At 55.1% G+C, this 20,429-nt stretch overlaps 1 protein-coding gene across 2 annotated transcripts in view; it reads right to left on the bottom strand.

The window, feature by feature from the left end:
- The window catches only part of KIF3C (kinesin family member 3C), a 57,099-nt gene extending 37,376 nt beyond the window's left edge, over positions 1–19,723 (bottom strand). The window contains exon 1 of one of the 2 annotated variants that reach the window (XM_034766831.1): positions 18,030–19,723. In XM_034766831.1, coding sequence (XP_034622722.1) covers positions 18,030–19,439 — 1,410 coding nt within the window. In that variant the 5' untranslated portion in view covers positions 19,440–19,723. The remainder of the gene's footprint in view (positions 1–18,029) is intronic. The other variant, XM_034766830.1, reaches the window with a different exon arrangement.
- Positions 19,724–20,429: the final 706 nt, after the last annotated feature.

Below are 20,429 nucleotides of genomic sequence, written 5' to 3'. Positions count from 1 at the left end.
TTGGGCTGGGGCCAAAAACGCCAGAGCCGGCCCTGATGGAAACACTGCTTACACGGTCAGTCTCTCCCCTTACCAATAACTGGGGGATCCACCAAGGTACCTCGGCTCTACCACACATCCCCAGACCTCCAGCCCTTTGCCTCTCCTGGCTGGTGATCCCTTCCCTTCCCTTAGTGTCTCTTTACCCAGCAGCTAGAATGAGGCACAACGGGTCCTGATCGGGGGGGGAGAGGAACCTAGCGGGAAAGAAGATAGCCATGTTCTATCCAGGTCCAAGCACCAGTGCCAGAGTTCATAAGCCCAGATGGGTCTGTCATTCAGAATTAACGGGCAGTTCTCTCCCGTCCTGTTCTCTCCCCCTCGAATGCTTAATGTTTGCTGGGGTGCTGTATCCGGCTCTTAGTGGCACGGTGTTGACGGAGTCACTCTGGATTTACAAACAGTGGCTCAGAGCAGAATTTGGACCTTAGTCTCTTTGTGCCACGTTTGCTCACTGTTTGCAGCCACGAGCGTGCACTCATGCACACACGTGTGTGGGGAAGGATGCAGGGAGAGCCCAGTTGCCTTGCCATGCCTGTCCTGAGCAAGTCTGCTCTCTCTTCGGCTCCCTTCACGCCGGTGGGGAAGGAGAGAACCTGCTAAGAGTGGAGCAGGGAATGGATTTCTCCAAAAGGCCCTGCCCATCAGCTCTTGCTCCACCACTTCCTCCTTTGCCTGGGGGTGTCTCTCCCTGCCTTCTGGGAGTTGTAGTTCTCAGATTTCATCGAGGCAAGGAAAAATGGACGACCACCACACACGCCTGGGTGAATTCTGAGTTGAGTAACTTGAATTTCAGACAGAAACTCCCCACTACAAGACAAGGAACCGCCCAAACGACGAAGCTGTGAGAGAGTCAGAGCCAGAGCCGTTCTCCCCAGACCCTGGGGAGAACAAGAGAGACGTTTCCCCCACCAGAGCAGGAAGGAAAGGGGCAGCAGGGGCGTCGCACTACCGGAAACCCTGAGCCACTGCCCGTGGCCACCAGAACAGACTGCAACACCTTTATCCTGCCACACGTGTCTCTAGGCAGAGGTGATGGGCGGATTAAACACGTCCTCATGCCATAAAAGCTACTGAAGTGACTTTTTTTTTTTTAAAACATGGAGTAGTGGCTGGGGGAGGGGAATTCTGTCTAGTTAAAGCATTGTAGTTACTGTAGAGCCTAGAGGCCCCAATCACAGACCAGCACACACTGTACTGGGGGCCGGGTACACACAGAACAGAGTCCCTGCCCGAGGAGCTTCCCAATTCCCTCTGTGTACGCCAGGTACCTCGTCAGTAGACCCTGCCAGGACGCCGAGTCCAGCGTTACACACACCTTGTGCCAATTCGAGGCTGCGTTAGCCAGTCTGGGAGCTGGAGAGAACCTGGGCTCTGCCTTTGTCCGGCAACCTCAGGAAAGACTCCCTTCCAGATCCATTGCAGCTACCTCCAGTTTCTTCTGCTCCCGTGGCTCTCAACCTTTCCAGCCGACTGCCCCTTTCAGGAGTCTTTGTCTGGCGTACCCCAAGTTTCGCATCACTTAAAACCTACTTGCTTACAAAATCAGACATCCAAATACAAAAGTGTCTCTGCACACTAGTGTGGAAATATGGCTGACTTGCTCATTTTTACCATATAGTTATAAAATAAATCCATTGGCATATAACTATTGTACTTACAGGTCAGCATAGTCTCTAGAGCAGTAGAAACACTACGGAAATGTTAGTTTGTACGGACGTCGCAAGTGCTTTTTATGCAGCCTGTTGTAAAACTAGGCAAATACCCTCTGGAAGACCTCCGTGTACCTCCAGGGGTTGAGAACCACTGTTCTACAGCACCAAAGTCCCTCCGTACCTGGAATAAATGTCCAGGTTCCAAAAGCCATCAGGTAAACGACCTGAAACCCCCACCAATGAGAAGATTATCCTGCCTCTTCTTTAGACATCTGCCAGTAGCTATGACCTCTGAACCTCAGGGGCTTTTGAAACCTATTTGCTGCTCCTGTCCAAGTCAGTGACTGGGTGACTTTGACGTTCTGCTTCCTGCATATTTTATAGCCTGTCCCCTTACCTTCGAAGCAGCACTCACGCCTGGCCAGAACTGAGCTCTGTTCTTACCATTCTGAATCCGCAGAGAGGAATGGTAGATTGTGCTCTATTTCGGACCTCATGTTGGGTACAATGAGACAATGTTCTCTGTACAGAATTCCCTCTCTCTCCAGTACCACTACGTTTGGATGCTTTGAGGTGCCTGGGTGCTTCCTGCTGGCCCTCCATCTAGAGTTACTCTTGTAAAGTTGGACCATTTTGAGTTTCTCTTTTGAGCTGGTCATATTTTGTTTCAGAAATGGGCAGCACTCGACTCAGACTTGCTTCAAACTCCTTTTCCTGCAGCTTCTTCTTTTCCCTATTTATAGGTCAAAGCATGCCTACTTTAAGAGACTCCCTATTGGGCCTGCACTTCATAATTAATGAGCGCTTGTGCTAATTTGTGCAACTGTGTGATCATTTTCTGAGGCCTAGGTGCAGCTTTGTACAACAGTTAACATAAGAATGGTGACACTGGGTCAGACCAAAGGGCCATCTAACCTAGTATCCTGTCTTCCGACAGTGGCCAATGCCAGGTGCCCCAGAGGGAATGAACAGAAAAGGCAATCATCAAGTGATCCATCCCCTGTCACCCATTCCTAGCTTCTGACAAACAGAGGCTAGGGACACCACCCCTGCTCATCCTGGCTAATAGCCATAGATGGACCTATTCTCCATGAATTTATCTTGTTCTTTTTTGAACCCTGTTATAGTCGTGGCTTTCACAACATCCTCTGGCAAGGAGTTCCATAGGTTGACTGTGCATTGTGTGAAGAAATACTTCCTTTTATTTGTTTTAAATCCACTGCCTATTAATTTCATTTGGTGACCCCTAGTTTTTGTGTTATGAGAAGGAGTAAATAACACTTCCCTATTCACTTTCTCCACACCAGACATGATTTTATAGACCTCTATCATATTCTTCCTTAGTTGTCTCTTTTCCAAGCTGAAAAGTTCCAGTCTTATTAATCTCTCCTCACATGGCAGCTGTTCCATAACTAATCATTTTTGTTGCCCTTTTCTGGCCCTTTTCCAAGTCCAATATATCTTTTTTGAGATGGGGCGACCACATCTGCACGCAGTATTCAAGATGTAGGTGTACCATGGATTTATATAGAGGCAACATGATATTTTCTGTCTCATTATCTATCCCTTAACGATTCCCAACATTCTGTTTGCTTTTTTGACTGCTGCTGCACATTGAGTGGATGTTTTCAGAGAACTATCCAGTGACTCCAAGATCTCTTTCTTGAGTGGTAACAGCTAATTTAGACCCCATCATTTTATACGTATAGTTGGGATTCTGCTTTTCAATGTGCATTACTTTGCATTTATCAACATTGAATTTCAGCTGCCATTTTCTTGCCCAGTCACCCAGTTTTGTAAGATCCTTTTGTAGCTCTTCACAGTCTGCCTGGGACTTAACTATCTTGAGTAGTTTTGTATCATCTGCAAATTTTGCCACCTCACTGTTTACCCCTTTTCCCAGATCATTTATGAATATGTTGAATAGGACTGGTCCCTGTACAGACCCTTGGAGGGCACCACCATTTACCTCTCTCCATTCTGAAAACTGACCATTATTTCCTACCCTTTGTTTCCTGTCTTTTAACCAGTTACCAATCTATGAGAGAACCTTCTCTCTTATCCCATGACAGCTTACTTTGCTTAAGAGCCTTTGGTGAGGGAACTTGTCAAAGGCTTTCTGAAAATCTAAATACACTATATCCACTGGATCCCCCTGGTCCACATGCTTGTTGCCCCCCTCAAAGAATTCTAGGAGATTGGTGAGGCATGATTTCCCTTTACAAAAACCATGTTGACTCTTCCCCAACAAATTATGTACATCTCTGTGTCTGACAATTTTGTCCTTTACTATAGTTTCAACCAGTTTGCCTGGTACTAAAGTCAGGCTTACTGGCCTGTAATTACCGGGGTCACCTTTGGAGCCCTTTTAAAAAATTGGCATCACATTAGCGATCCTCCAGTCATTTGGTACAGAAGCAGATTTAAATGAGAGGTTAGAGACGACGGTTAGTAGTCCTGCAATTTCACATGTGAGTTCCTTCAGAACTCTTGGGTGATACCATCTGGTCCTGGTGACTTATTACTGTTTGGTTGCTGTCCTGTGGCTTCCAACAATTTCGACCTTGACCGGTTTCTGTCTATAAACATAGGGAAGAAAATGCTCACAGCCGGAAACAAACCTGACAGCATTTCCTTCTGCTATCTGAACACCGTTCTGTGGTCCTGCAGGGAGTGGTTTGGAAGCAAATGCCACTGCAGTCATTTTGCAGGATTGCAGGCTAAAGTGGAATGGAAACAACCAGCTGAGATCTTAGGCTCTTTGTTAGTCTCAATACATTCCTGTACTGGTGCTTTGGTGCGTTTCTTGTTTTAACTAATCCTGCTTTTCTCAGTCACTCCAGCAGCATCCTAGGGCAGCCGTGGGAGTGGGGCACTAATTGTAACAGATTAGGGATGAATGTGATGGGCTGCCAATCTTTTCACAGGCCCGTGAATCTGTGTAAACCCGTTCTGGGCTCCCTCCATTTATACAGTAACTGCCTCCACCCTTCTTGGGGCCAATGTGTGTATTTCTTACAGACCAGGAGCTGGCATTTCTTCCTGTTCAGTTTAAGGCTTTTCCTTTAGCTCACTGCAGAACATCCCAGTGTCTCATTCTATTGATTCCTCCCCACCCCCCCAGATCATCACTGATTACATCCATCCCATCCAGACCCTCAAAATCCAGAACATGATACTCTGGACATCTCAGGGGCTGAGGCAATCCCAAGCGAGATCGTTGAAAGATCTAGCGTCACAGAGTCTTAGAGTTTAATGCCAGACGGGACTTCTGGATCATCAAGTCTGACCTCCGCACAGGCCATTAAATTTCACCATTACCCCTGTACTGAGCCCAGTAAATGCTGTTGTAGCCAAACACAATAATCCAGAAAGGCATCTAGACTTGATCTGAGGACACCAAGGGATGGAGAATCACGTGGTAGTTTGTGTCAATGGTTAATCACCCTCTGTGACATTATGGTAACACTCTCACTATTAAAAATTTGTGCTTTATTTCTAATTTGAATTTGTCTGGTTTCAGCTTCCAGCCGTTGGTTCTTGGTCTTGTTTAAAACAAACAAAAGGAAGTATGTCTTCACACAACGCAGTGTCAACCTGTGGAACTCTTTGCCAGAGGATATTGTGAAGGCCAAGACTATAACAGGGTTCAAAAAAGAACTAGATAAGTTAATGGAAGCATGAATGGCTAGTAGCCAGGATGGGCAGGGATGATGTCCCTATCCTCTGTTTGTCAGGAGCTGGGAATGGGTGAGAGGGGAGTGATCACTGGATGATTAACATAAGAACGGTCGTACTGGGTCAGACCAAAGGTACATCTAGCCCAGTATCCTGTCTTCTGACAGTGGCCAATGCCAGGTGCCCCACAGGGAGTGAACCTAACAGGCAATGATCAAGTGATCTCTCTCCTGCCATCCATCTCCATCCTCTGACAAACAGGCTAGGGACACCATTCCTTACCCAGCCTGGCTAATAAGACAAGACACTGGGCTAGATGGACCTTTGGTCTGACCCAGCGTGGCCGCTCTTATGTTCTGCCTGTCTCCACTAAATTAAAGAGCACTTTAGTAGCTGTTATTTCCTCCCCATGAAAGTACTCATACACTCTAATCAAGTCACCCTCTCCATCTTCTTTTTGATAAGCTAAACAGATCGAGCCCTTTCACGGTAAGACATTTTCTCCAGCTTTTCAGCATCCTTTTGGAGATGTGGACACCAGAACTGAAGGCAGCATTCCAATGTCACATACAGAATTTAAAAAATCACCACCCTCTTCCTAGTCACTGCTCCCGTTTACACATCTCCCCTTTGCCGTTTTCCCCACAGCACGGCACTGGGAGCTCATGTTCAGTAGACTGTCCACTGCAATCCCAAAACCTTGTTCAGAGTCCCTGCTCCCCAGGCTACCCCGAAAGGGGAGCTGAAAGTGCAGAGCTCCGTGATTTCTCTGTCTCTGACTTGCACCCAAAAGTGAAGTCACTCTTTATTGTGAAGTCCAAACGTGACCTCCTCAATGGTTCTCACGAGGTGCCCCTTACATCCAGTGGCCTGGAGCGCCCCCTCACTGCTGGGCACTACACAGCAGTCTCTCCTCTGCTAGCACCACCTGCCAACGCTCCTCCAGTCCTGTGGCGATCGGCCTCAGGTCACACTTTGGTCTCACCCCTCCCAGGGCAACAGGAAGTCCAGCAAAAACAAAATTATGGTCTGCTCCATTCTAGGTCCAGTGGTTCATACACCCTTTTCTCAGCTTCCTGTAGTCTATAGCCCCTGCTGAGGGACTTCATGCCACCTTACCAGTGGCTGGTAGGGGAACCCAGCCCACCCTCTATACTGGGTTCCAGTCCAGGGACCCTCAGACAGGCAGTCAACGTTCACTCCACCATACTCCTGGCTACCACCTCCCTGGACTTCTTCCTACCAAGCTCTTCCCTGGCTTTCTCCTCACCCTACCAGAGCCTTCCAGTTCTCCACAGGTCTCTCCACTCCCTACTACCAGGAGAGGGACTGAAGAATACCTCCCTCTCTCCCTGAGCCCCCGACTGCTCCAAACTTCCTGTTTAGAGCACGACCACCCCCTTCACATTGGGGTGTCATTAGTTAGAGGCTAACTCCCTCAGCAGGTTGCACCCTGTGTGTGGGGTAGCTGGCCTCTGAGGCCCACATTAGCCCTTTCACCACCTGAGTGGGGTAGGTACCCCATCACATGGGCTTATTCTTTTGGAGCTATACAAACCCGTCACTGGTTTGAGGTTATTACCGCGATCATACCATTGACCCTGGGATTTGGCATTTGTGCTCACTCAACACTATCTAGTTTTACCGTCCAGTCAGAGCTTTTCCTTTATCGCTCGGTTCTCACGACCCTTTAGAACGATCATTGGGAACTGGTGGATTCTCCATCACTGACCATTTTTAAATTGCGCTTGGATGTTTCTCTAAAAGATCGGCTCTAGGAATTGTTTTGGCGGAAGTCCTATGGCCTGGGCTACACAAGAGGCCGGACTTGACAATCAGTCGACCCTTCTAGCTTTGGAATCTATGAATTCCCACAGCACCCATATTTTGGCAGCACTCTAGGGTCTCTATCACTGAGGGACTAGGGTGCAGAGAGGATAGAATATGTTAAACACGTCACCAAATTCTTTAAGAATCTCTTTTGCAGCTGGACCCGCAAACAAGTTATAGACCCATGTGGTCATCCGCATATTCAGAATGCTCATCAACTCCAGCTCCTAGGGGACTTCACATTCTACTCTTTCCATCTCGGAGTGGTAACTTTCCCTAAATGGACAGCCTATGCTACTTTCACCCACAAACCTGTGAAACACACTTACTAGTCACGGGTCACATCAGGCAACCGCTAATCAGACTGCCTGGGATTACGTTGCACTCAGCTCCCGGATCTGCTTTGAAATTCACTTTTTGTTCATTTCCACTGTCACATACTAATCCCTTGCAGAGCCTTGTTTTGTCAATTCATCAAGAGGTTCAACAAAAAAATTCCCTGCATCATCAGAGCTTAGCGCTGCATCAGGAGGTTTCGAGGTACTGTCGCCATTTATTTATTTGCTGTTTGAACTCAGAGCAAAACACACTTTTACAAAGTGGTTGCTTTCATTGCATGCTTGATACTGCTCCTCTTCTGGGGTGAGGGCCTGTGTCCTTACAACATACAGAACTGGGCTGGGCTGTCTGCTCGCCGGCTAGCCAGTCTTTGTACGTTTCTATGCAGCTGTAACTAGAAGCACGTCTGTTGCTGCTTTCCAACAATTTCATTTGGGGAGCACACGGCTCACAAGCTCCCCAAACATCCGCTCTTCTGTGCGGAGTTACGTCCATTTCTCCCAATGAATTGGCCTTGATTGAGTTATCAGTCATACCTGTACCTGGTCACATCTACATCACTTCGCCTTAGGTACGGACATACTGCTCAATGTCTCACCTGGCTTCTTATAAAGCAGTGGTTCTCCACCAGGGGTCTGGGGCCCCGTGAGCAGGTTTCAGGGGGTCCGTCAAGTAGGGCCAACATCAGACTCACTGGGGCCCAGGGCAGAAAGCCAAAGTCCCACTGCATGGGGCTGAAACCCAAGGCCCTGAGCCCCACCACCTGGGGCTGAAGCTAAAGCCTGAGCAGCGTAGCTTCATGGGTCTCCCTGGGGCATGGGGCTCCAGGCAATTTCCCTGTTTGCTACCCCCTAACGCCGGTCCTGGCTTTTATATGCAGAAAACCAGTTATTGTGACACAAGTGGGTTATGGAGGTTTTACAGTACGTTGAGGGGGTGCCTTAGAAAGGAAAAGGTTGAGAACCCCTGGTATAAAGAACTTGTGTGCAGAGGGGTGTCACTCATTAGCCTGCATGGTCCCTTGTGGCCCCTCTGAGCCTGCGGTGGTTTGCCCCGTCTCACAACTCAGCCCTCTGGCCAGTCCCATCCCCTTCCAGGGTAATAAAGGGTCCAACCAAACAGAAGTCTAATGATCTAGGAGCAGTTCTCTAGCCTGTGCTATACAGGTCAGACCGGACAATTGCAATGACCCCTTCTGGCCTTTGCATCTATTAATAAACCTTATCCCAGGCCTTCACCCCCTCCTGAGCTCCACCGTCCTTGTTGCCCCATTCCTCAGTGGCTGGCAGGGGAACCCAGGTCCCCTACTTGGGTTTCTGAGGCCCTGTGTTAAGCAGCTAAGGCTCCTTCCCCGGGGCCACTTCCTACCTTTCGCTGCCTCCAGGTCCCTTTCACAGAGCGACTCCTCCCAGTGCTTGCTCCCTGGAGGATCTGGCTCCGTGTGCTTGAGTCCCCTCAAGCCCCATGGCAGCAGGTGGCTCCAGGCAGGGCCCCCTCCAAGTTCCTTTCCCTGGGTTTACCTCTCCTTAGGAGCCTCCTTTCTCCATCTGCCTTCTGCTAGCCTTTTATCAAGTCCAGGTGCCATTAACTAGCCACCGAGGCAGTTGATCACTTCCAGGTGGGCCGGGCGGGGCTCGTTCTCAATAAAGAAGGCCCTCCTAGGCGACCGAGGCCTGAATCCCTTTCAGGGACCAGCCAGCCTGTGGCAATGAGCTGTTCCTAAGTGACATCCTGGCATGGACTACAGTAGTTTTGACATCTCAGAACTTCAGGGCTGAACAATGTTCAATCCCCTTTTGTGCTCCCGTTGGAATCACTCGTGGTCTCCAGTGCCTCTGGGCCAGCCCAATAGGTCACTGGGAAGGACTTCGTCCTCTCAGACTTCTTTGCTGTACCAAGAAAACGGAGGAGCACTGGAGCCAAGCCCTGTTCTCTGCCTGGTTCCCACCCACACTGAGGTACCCATGTGTCTATATTTGCTCCATTTTTGCAGAAAGGTTCCGTTTCCTTGCAACCCAGTGTAACAAAGGAGCGAAGCCCAGGAGCGCTATGGAGGGATGGTTTTTCTTGACCTCAGACATTGGACGCGAGGCTTTCAGCAAGTTACACTCCTGTGATCCATGGACTCCAGAGGCTGCAGCCAGTGCTCGCTCCTCCTCGCCCTGCCCAGAGCAGATCTGGGTCAGACACGGAGCTCTGGGTCCAGGGGAGTGCAGCCACCCAGAGCCATAACTGGGGTCCAAGAGGGTCTTTCAACATGTCCCCCAGACAATGGGATAGTCCTGGGAGTCAAACCCCCTCGTTTCCCAGCGAGCCCTGAGCTTTGAAAAGCACCAGACTGGTCTGGCCTGGTTGGAGATCTTCCCCCACCCTGCACGTGACCCAGTAGGTGGCACTCTCTCCACTATGCCCCAGCACAGTGCTAGGGGATGCAGCGCTGCTGGAGGTGGTGCCTGTGAAGGTCCTGACCACTTATGGCCATTAAAGGCCATAGGCTGAATTCCCCTTCCCACGTCCCATGGGCTGTACCAGCTTCTGCCCAAGGAGCAGAGCCCTTATATGCACCCCAAAATCAAACTCAGGCTATGCCAAGGGGCTGCCAGCCGGGGGGGCCCTGAGACATCACAAGGGTGTCCTCCTGAAAGCAGGAAGAGACAAGGGATGGTCATTGCCTTCTCTTCCGGCAGGCGTGGCACTATGCCCGGGGGCGTGGCACTGCTGACTGGAAAAGGAGCATCTTAGAGAGGGCTACATGTGTTGGGGTGGCTGAGGGTGGGGATGGGCTAATGCTTGGGAACCGGCATCGTTTTGGGTGTGAATGTGGCTTTCGCTTCTGCTCGCCCAGTGTGGGGAAATACGCGTGAGCAACCTGACCAGAGGAAGAGAGTCGGGGAGGGTGTGTGTGTGTGTGTGTGGGTGTGACAGAGAAAGCATCCCTGTGTGTCTGTCTGTGTTCACGCCTGCGCATGCGTGCAGCTCTCTGGCGAGCACAACAGCCCCCTTTATGCCTGGAGCACGTCGTCCCCATTGGCTGCGTGCAGTGAAATGCTCGCTAATGGGCATTATGCTTGTTAAATGAGTGAGCGACTGTGCCAGACACAGGGCTCCATTCACGGCAACGCCACATTCCATGACCCTCGCCTCACCCCTCCTCCCACGGCCCCCCACGGCATCTGCGTGCACCCACTGCCCTGCTGCCGGCCAGAGGGAGCCCCAGCTGGTCTCCAGAGGCCACTGTAACAAGTGCTGGGGGCAGCCCGACGGATCCTAAAATCTCATCTCGCCTGCCTGCATGAGGCCAAGGAGGGTCAGATAAACGTTCCCCAGGTAACAGAGGAGTTGGGGAGCTGGCATGGTCGGAGGCTACGCTGTCCCTTTAAGGGAGTGGTGCCCAAACTTTTTAACTTAAGTCCCCCTTGCCCCTGTCTGTGCCCCACTCCCCCCCCCCCCCAAGCCAGGGCCAGGAGTGAGGCCATGGCTCTGTGAGGGGGGACGCGGATAGGGGTAAGCGGGCCAACGCAGGGGCCCTAGCTGGAGGCGGGGGCGGGAACGGAGCCAGCAGCCACGGCCGGGAGCAGAGCAGTCGTGGCCAGAAGTGGAGCCCCAGAAGCAGGGCCAGCAGCTGGATCCCTGGGCGTGGTGCTGGCAGCCAGGACCCTGGGCACAGGGCCGGGGCCAGGAGCGGAGCTGGGTGGCAATCCCTCTTTGCCCTCCATGGGGGCTGGCCTGGGCCCCAGCCACGCCCCCCCCAAACATTCCTCTTTGCCCTGCTAGAGTGGCGCACCCCACAGATTGGGGACCTCCGCTTTAAGGCCTCTCAGTTATTGACAAAACTAGTCACCTGGCCTGCTCCACACCAGAGTGACCTGTGGAGCCGGGAGGTGGCTGCCTGGAGTTATGGCCAGGAGAAGATGCCCCTGTGACTGAGAACTCAGAGGAGACGGGGGATGCATAGATCCCTAGGCCAGGAGGGACCACTGGGACGGGGATGGGAGGACCCTTAGCACCTGGCCTCTGAGCAGTTTTATTTGCAAGCACCACTTCTGTAGTCGCCTCCACGCCAGCAGCTCACAGATGTACCCCACCAGCCCGGCCCCATCTCTCTGTCCAAACTGAAATCTCGGCCTGTCTCTCCAACATCTCCTCGTGGATGTCCAGCCAGTAACTCAAGCTCAACACGATTAAAACAAAGTTCCTAATCTTTGCCCTCAAGCCCTCACCTATCCCTGGTTTATCCATTACTGTGGGCAACACCACCATGCTTCCTGTCACGCTGGCCCATAACCTGGGCATCACCTTTGAACTGGACCTATCTCCAGGTCTTCACATCCACTTCAGATCCCTTGCATCTGAAGAAGTGAGGTTCTTACCCACGAAAGCTTATGCTCCCAATACTTCTGTTAGTCTCAAAGGTGCCACAGGACCCTCTGTTGCTTTTTACAGATTCAGACTAACACGGCTACCCCTCTGATACTTGACATCCAGGTTGTATCTCAGGCCACGTCCACACTTGAAATGCTGCATCGGTGCAGCTTCTGTGGCGCTTTTATGAAGACGCTCTAAGCCGACAGGAATCTCCGTCTCCATTACACCAAACACAAGCTACTTCATTTCCAAGGACCTTCACAGCCTAGTCCCACCCCACCTACCATCTCTGCTCGGCCCATGGCACCCATTCGTTACATTTCCCAACATGCCCCTTCATGCTTTCTCCCAGGCTGTCCCTCACATGGGAGGCCCTTCCTGTAAAGTTCCACAAAACTACTTCATTATCCTTCAAAACCCTCCACAGAACTCGTCTCTGCTACAACACCCACAAAACTTGACCACGGTTTGGCAGCTGGTGTGCTGAGACCACAGCCTACCATGCTGTTCAGAATCACAGAATCACCGGACCGGAAGGGACCTCGAGAGTCATCAAGTCCAGTCCCCTGCACTCAGGGCAAGATTAAGTATTGTCTAGACCATCCCTGACAGGTGTTTGTCCAACCTGCTCTTAAAAATCCCCAAAGATGGAGATTCCTCAACCTCCCTTGGCAATTTATTCCAGTGCTTAACCACCCTGACAGGTAGGAAGTTTTTCCTAAAGTCCAACCTAAACCACCCTTGCTGCAATTTAAGCCCATTGCTTCTTGTCCTATCCTCTGTCTTCTCGTTTCCTTGTGCTCTCCCAGCAGTCTGTCTGAATCCAGCTGGTGTCTCGTCTTTCCTGGAAGATCTTTGGGCAGGGACCGTTCTGGGGGGCCCTGGGCTAGGATTTGGGCCCCTGGATGCTATCACAGTACAAATCAGGAGATATAATAGAGGTGCAAACAAGAGGTGGTGCCCTGCTGGCCCACGTCCTGCAGCAGGAGAGGAAGTTGGCACGAAGGGGAGGGAGATGCAGATCCAGCCAGCCTCTGTCCCTGCCTCTCTCATTTCTCAGCAGTGAGAGGACATGGTGGCCCTGGCCAGACACATTGTGTCTCCTGGTGGGGGCGGGGGGAGACGATTCTATGGAACCAGCTGCTAGAATGAACCCACTTTTGATCACATCAGCGGCATGCCCCGAGACCCCGCAGTCTGGAGGGAAACAATCTCTCTAGTTTAAATATCAGCCCCTGCATCCCCAAACTCACTGTTCTGACTCCCCATGGGCATTATTACTGCAGTTCCTGCACGAACACCCCAGCAGTTACCCTACCCAAGAGCCTCGTTCAGAGCGGGGCTGACATCCCCAGAGGAAGTAAAGGCAGCCAAGGGCAAGGTAGCCAACAAGGTGGAGTGGAAGGGGAACCTGAGACTATGGCTAGCCAGGAAGGAGCTCCCCCCCCCCCAAAGCACTGGGCCACCCTCTTAATGCCCCCTACGACCTCAGCTGCACCAGCCAGCGCCCGCTGCCTCCTTTTCGCTGGTGCTGCAAACCTGCCACAGAGACTGCTCCAGCCCCTTGGCTCCAGCGTAAACCGCTCCGGGACTGGGACCGCTCTCCCCGCCACGGGGCTGGGAGCAGCCGGTGCTGCAGGGCGGGTCACAGCGGGATGCATGGGAGGCTGGTGGTGCCCTGCACGGAGGCTCAGCATTGCAGTCCAAGGGGGGAGACTGGAGTGTCCCTGAACCACCAGCAGGCGCCGCTGATCTGCGGAGCACATTTCGGAGAGCCCAGCAGGTGAGATTGGCAGTTCCACCTCCGTGAGTCCCACAGCACATGGCACAGCTCACGTCCCAGCCAAAGGGGGTGGCCTCACAGGGCACCTCGCTAGCCAGGGAACACTGTGGGAACATGAGCTGCTGGGCCCCTGTGTGGGCATGGGGGGGGCAGCCCTATGGAACGGGGGAGCACTCAGGGCTGTTCTGCAAACACTGGGACAGGTGGCAGGCCTTCTCCATAGACTCCTAGTGCCCTGCCCGGCGCTCCAGCCCAAGGCACATAAAGCTCCTGGTAGTGCCAGCCTCGCCCATGAGGCTGGAGCCCCCTCCCCTGCACGCCTCACCCCGGCCACCCGTGCAAGCTGCATCCAAGCCCCCGATTCATGGCTGGCTTCCGAGCTGGAAGCGGAAAATCCTGTTGCGTGGGCAGCATGTGTAAACCAGACTGCCCCTGTCTGCCTCCTAGGGACGAGGAGCAGCAGCACCCCCAGAGTGAGAGCAGGTGGGAAGTGGGCGCGTAGCTGGAGAGGCCAGGCCAAGGGCACCACACAGCAGCGCTGCGGCCTCCAGCCCAAAGCAGGATGACACCCAGTACACACAGTGACTGAGACAGCAATGGCTGGGCAAGATGGTGGAGAATCCCCCCTCTCCCCCCCATTCCGGGGCTGCGTCCTGCCATCGGCCTCCCTCCCACTGAGAGAACTGGAACATTAACTGAGCCAGGCCTACAGGACTGGGCCCAGACCGTGCACAGCTGGCAAGGCGATGGGGGGGGGGGGGAAATGTGATTGTGGGGTCAGGGGGCAGGGAACTAGTTAACAAACAGCCATCAGCATACACCGGAGATCCCAGTATGGAAATGGGTCTGATGCCAAAATGGGGCCCACTGCGAGAGAGAGAGAGAGAGAGAGAGAGACACTGCCAGCGGCCCGGTGCAGCACGGAGGGTCTGCACTGCACCGCTCCCAAAACCCAGGGGTGTTAACAGCCATTATCAGGAGAACAAAGGGCCTGGGGCTGAGCAAGGAAAAGCAGAGCAAAACCAAAGCTCCCCGTAGCGCGGAAGAGGCTGGCAGGGTCACGGCACGCAAGAACGGGGATGCAGAGAGGCTGCCACCCTCTGACACACAATGGCAGGCCCAAGGGTCGAGAGGGGGGGACGTTTTCAGGAGGATTTGCAGAGGCAAAGGATGGCCAGTGCCCGGTTCAGACAGCCTGGACCAGCCTGCGGGGAACCCCTACTCCTCTGTGCAGTCTGAGGGGCACTGCAGAATATTGCAAGGTGTGTGTGTGTGGGGGGGGCCTCGCATGCCTCTGCTCACTCCTGGATGGAATCAGTTCTGGTCAGGTTTAGCTCACAGGCGATCCTTCGGCTGAAGGACTCATGCTTCTGAAATGAGAGCATCTGAATTCTGTCCCTCTAAATCTCTGAGCCAATTCCTGCTTGGACGGCTCCGGCCCAAGGCTTGGTGCATCTTTCCCATTAATACACAGCCCTTGGCCACCCGCCCACTCGGTCCGCCCAGGATCTGGAAGGTGAGCGGCCCAGCCCCGTGACTTGGGATTTTGCGTTCACGTCCCTGTGAGGAAGCGTTCAAGCTGCAGACACATTAGTGAGCAGCTCAAAGGTCACACAACTTGGGCGCCTAAGAACCAACTGAGCTTGACCCAGGCAAAGTGCAGACCGGGTCCTCAGCAGACCTGGAAGTGCCCCTCTTCCCTGAGCACCTCCTGCTATTCCAGCCCCGTGTGCCACGCCGCCGCCTCCAATCTGCTGATGCATCTCACGGCCAGCCCATAGCTACCCCGGCTCCTCCAGTCTGGGGCTCCCTACCTGCAGCCCTTCCCCCTGTTCCCGGCCTGGGATCCTCCCCCCTCAATGCACAGCTGCTCTGCCAATGCACCTCAGCCCTGAGCAGCGGCCCCTCCTCACATACTGGATTATGCCGGACCAGTGGTCTTCTCAATCTAGTCTCTTGCCTCCGGCACCAGCTGAAACATGATGCTTCAGAGCAACCCCTCAATGTCCCGTGCTAACTGGGCAAGACTGCCCATTTTGGAGGGGCGATTCCGTCTTGTCCGCTGTGGTGATCACCTGACACCCTTACTGTTGATCAGACCCGGACCCGGCACCCAGGAAGCCGGCACTGCTCAGTGAGATGGTCCTTGCCTTGGGCCGCTCCTGCCCAGATAGAGAATAAGGACCCAGAGCAAGCAGAGGTCCCGGTGGGAGAGTGGCAGAGAGCTGCCTTTCTAAGTGGGCGCCTGGGTGCAGCATTAATCCAGTGCTCCATACACAGCACTGACTCTTTGCCCAAGCTGGATTCTGGAGACCACTGACCCATCACTGTACCTGGGCCCCTTGGTGCCGTACTGACCTGCTGCCACACCCAGACCCTCAGCAGGAGCCCTGACCAGGGCTCCCAATGCCCACGGGCCACAGCACTGCTCTGTAAACCCACCAGGCCCTGCGGGATGCTGGGACTGGCCCAAAGGGGAACGTTTCTCTGCATCAAGGATTTTTGCTGATTTCAGCCCAAGCTTCCCACGCGGGGGCTTGGTGGCCATGGCCTTCAGGAATCCTGCCCAAATACACCCCGGTCCCCACAGCTACCCCCAGGGGGAAAGCAGCTCCTCCGAAGAGATCACACCTAACATTCACGTCTGCTACACGGGGCTGCCAGGAGTTAATGAACCACACCAGCGTCCTCCGGCGCATAGGGCGTTAACCCACCAGGAATCACACCTGATCCTCAACCCCACTCCAGCCCCCAAACGCACCCCGCCGTCCCCTCCACGCCCAGGAGAGGCAACAACAGAAACACACAGCCAAGGGTCCGGAGATACCAGCGACAATAACATCCTCCATCCTCCAGAGGCAGCAAGGGGAGGGGGCAGCCTGCGGGGATCTGCACTGACAGTCCAGCGCTTGCAGGGGTCTCCATCCCAGACATTTAGGGTGGGGGGTTTGGGTGGCAAAGCCCTTGCCAGGTGGGGGTGCTCGGCACTCATACGGGCGCACTGGCGCGCCGCTCTCCAAAAGGCTGGGCTAGGTGCCTGGGCAGAGGTAACGCTTGTACCAGAACCACGGGCACCAGTAGCCGGTTCTGGGGAGGGTGCGGCATGGGAGGGCCGGGCTCCAATTCCCCACTAGGGTAAGCAGGGGTGGCTGCATGGGAGTTAATGGAGGGGCACTGGGCCAGGCCTCTGGCCTGGGGATTCTGTCCAAACATGAATCAGAGGAAGTCGTGGGAGGGCAGCTGTGATTTAATGGACCGAGCATGGGGCTGAGAGTCAGGACTCCTGGGTTCTTTCCCCAGCTCTAGAGCAGACTTGCTCTGTGACCTTGGGGAAGTACAGGCCTCAGTTTCCCCAGCTGGAGGCGATGGTATGGCGCCCTCTTGGCAGTGATGTGAGCGCTCTGGCTGGAATGTGCTAGCTGTACTAAGCTTAGAAAGCACAGACCTGGGGTAGGCCCTCCAAGGTGCTCTCCAGGGCTCTGCCAAGCGCTGCATGCACTGGGGGTGAGCACTGTATGTCAGACCATGAGCCACGCCCCAGATACACTGTCCCAGCCTCGGGCTTCCACGCAGCGACAGTAGCTCTTGCTTTCAAACAGAGCATCACTGTCTCAGCTCCACAGCAGCAATGGAGCCAACCCGGAGTAAAATGAAGCCCCCTCCCACTTCCTGGCTGCTCCGTTCTGTGGGCGAGGGGAGGTCAAGCAGAGGGTGGGGGGGGGATATAATGTGTGGAGAACCACCGGGGTTCCCAGGCTCCAGCAGGGGTGGGGCACTGGTGCCCTGAAGAGGCGTGATGCTGCGATTGGTCTGCCGCTCCTTGCTCGCAGACCAGTTACGGACCTGCTGAAAGGAAGGACGGAAGACAATAGGGAGGCTTTTGGAACCGTGGGCTGCAATTGGTTGTCATTGTCCCCCAGGCTCTGCTGGCCAGTGCGTATCTGGGAGGTCACCTCCAGGGTCCTGGGTATGAATTCGCAGTATCACTGGAGCACACAACCACTGCAAACAGCTTTGTCATGTGGCGGGGACCTAGCCGAGGATGCCGAACTAATCCCAGGGATGAGCAGTCACTGCCAGACTGCTCTCCCCTCCCCCCGGCCCCTCCCAGCCAGAGGCAAGCGAGGAAGGCAGGGCCTGGCAGCCAGTGGCCAGGATACTCTAAAGGAATCTATGGCAGGACAGCACATAAACACACAAGCTCCCGCAGTGCAATGCTGCAGGTGCACTACCCAGCGTGGGCTGAGGATGTAGTGCACCAGGAAGGCTAGTGAAACCGGACCCTCTCCCAGCTTGACCATGCAAACCCTTGGTGGTGCAGCAAGCACAGAGACACTTACCTTGTACTTAATGGCCAGTAACTCAGTGGCTTCTTGCTCCTTCCTCAGATCCTCTATCATCTTCTCCTTCTCCTCCAGCAGCTTCTGCTTCTCCTCACTCACCAGGCTGTGGTCATCCTGAATGGCCGCCTTCTCCTCTTCCAATCTCTCCTTCTGCTCCTTCAAGTAACTCTCCATGTTCTTCTCCAGGCCGTCGTCATTGTCCTCCTCCCCTTCGGCCTCTGTATTGCCCTCTCCATCCACCACCTTCTTCCTTCGGCTGTTTCTCCTTCTCTTCTTGCTCAGCATCCCTCGCTTCTCCAGCTGGGCTTTCAGCCGGATGATCTCCTCCTGGAACTCCCGCAGCAGGGTGTCCTTCGGGTCCTCGTTGACCCTCGGCTTATTCTTAATGTTCTTCGCCCTGTTGGCAAACCTGAGGGTGGACAAGCTCTCGTCGTAGCTGTGAGAGGCGGGGCCTAGGGTGGCCACCATGATGGTCTTGGCATTGCCACCCAAGGAGTCCTGCAGGAGGCGAGTCAGCTTGGAGTCTCTGTAGGGGATGTGAGTGCTTTTGCCATCGACCAAGGCAGAGATGACGTTGCCCAGAGCGGAGAGGGAGAGGTTAATCTTGGAAGCCTCCTTAGGCCTCTCTCCTGGCCCCCCCATTTTGCTCTGGCGCTCGCTGCCTGCCAAGTCCACCAGGTTGAGCTTGCCCACCCGGATGTGGTCCTCTCCATCCAGGCCGGTCTCGCTGCACTCCACCGTGATCACAAAGATGGCATGGGAGCGGGAGCTGTATTCATTCATGTTGGTGCTGCCCACCGATCGGGTCTGGTTGCCCAGGTTCATGACATGCTCGATCTCCTTGACGTTCTTGGTCACGAACGAGGAGAGGTCTTTGATGTAAACTCCCGTCTCGGGGTTCTCCTTCAGCTCCAGTTTCTTGCTCTGGTCCTTCGCCAGGAGGTCTCGGATCTCCTCTTGGTAGATCTCCAGGTAGGAGGCCCTCACTAGGTACTGCTGGTTCTGGGACCGGGAGATGTGGGTGAAGATGTGCTCAAAGGAATTGGGGACAATCCCTCTCTTCTCTGAGTCCGTCCAGGCCCCTTGCATAGTGTAGGTCTTCCCGGTGCCCGTCTGGCCGTAGGCGAAGATGGTCCCGTTGAATCCTTGCAGGACGGAGTCTATCAGGGGCCTGACCGTCTCGTCGTACAGGTCCGCCTGCTTGGAGCTGGCGTCGTACACGGCGTCGAACGTGAAGGTCTTCGCCAGCTCCCCGGGGGCGGCCTTGGGGTTCCGCAGGGTCACTTGCCCCAGTTTCACGTCCATCTCCAAGATCCTCTCGTACCCGGCCGCTTCCTCCTTCCTGCTCATGGGACGGCAACGGGCCACCACCTTCAAGGCCTCGCTGGTCTTGGGTCTGTTGGCCATGGTGAGCCCCCGGCCCCCCGCGAGCAGAGCCGGCCCCTCGCCGCTCTCGGGGCCGTGGGCTGGGCTGTGTGCGTCCCCCTGCTGCGGTGGCTGCTGCCGTCCCTGGCCCCGGCGTCTCTGGAGCGGGGGTGTCACTGGGCGCAGGCCCCCGGCAGCATCCCCGGCCGCGCCGCAGCCCCCCCGTGGCGGGGCATCCCGGAGCCGCCCGCGGGCCGGGGCGCGGGGAGGGGCGCCGGGCGGAGAGCCGGGGCTGGGGGGCGGCTCGAGACGCCTCGCTCGCTGGTGGGGCCGGGCAGCGGGCGGGCGCTCAGCGGCTCGGGGGGCTCCGGGGCCGGGATCGCCTCGCCCGCCCCTGCGCCGGCGGCTCATTCATTGCAGCGCAGCCGCTGCGTGTGCGCGGCGCGGGGAGGAAAACAGAGGCGGGGGCCGGGGGGGGGGGCGCGAACAGCTGATTCGCTGGCGGGAGAGAGACGAGCAGCGACGCCCGCCCAGCCCCGGCCCACCAGCCCCGGCATGCCGGGAGGTGTAGTCCTGCTCGGCGCCTGGCCCCTCTCCCTGGGGCAAGCGCTGCTGGGGGGCGGCTCACACCCGGGGGCTACCCTCGCCCGGCGCAGCCAGGCCGTGTCCTGGGCCAAGGGGAGCAGCCGCCTGGGGGCTGGCCCCTCTCTGCTCTGACCTGCCATTGCACCAGGCTCCAGCCCCCAGGCCCTGGGCCTGGCACGCTAGAGGGTGGGGAGCCCCCCGCTAGCCCCCGCTGGGGAACAGGGACATCCTCGGAGCGACGCCTCACTCAGCCCGGGCGGTGCCCGGACCAGCGGGGTCGGCAGCAGAGCGGGGGGACACTGGCGAGGGCCCCCCTGCCCAGCACCAATCTCTACGGCCGGGTTAGGTGGTGTGGAGCTGTTCACTGATCACTCAGGGCCAGAGCTCAGCTTTATTCTGTGCCCAGTTCCCTGTCGATTGGTGGTGCATAACCCTAGGTGCCCCCCG

The sequence above is a fragment of the Trachemys scripta genome, chromosome 3, assembly GCF_013100865.1.
Source record: "Trachemys scripta elegans isolate TJP31775 chromosome 3, CAS_Tse_1.0, whole genome shotgun sequence".
NCBI lineage: Eukaryota > Metazoa > Chordata > Testudines > Emydidae > Trachemys > Trachemys scripta.
Note: the sequence above shows the minus strand (reverse complement) of the source record. Positions and strands in the feature narration are given on the sequence as shown.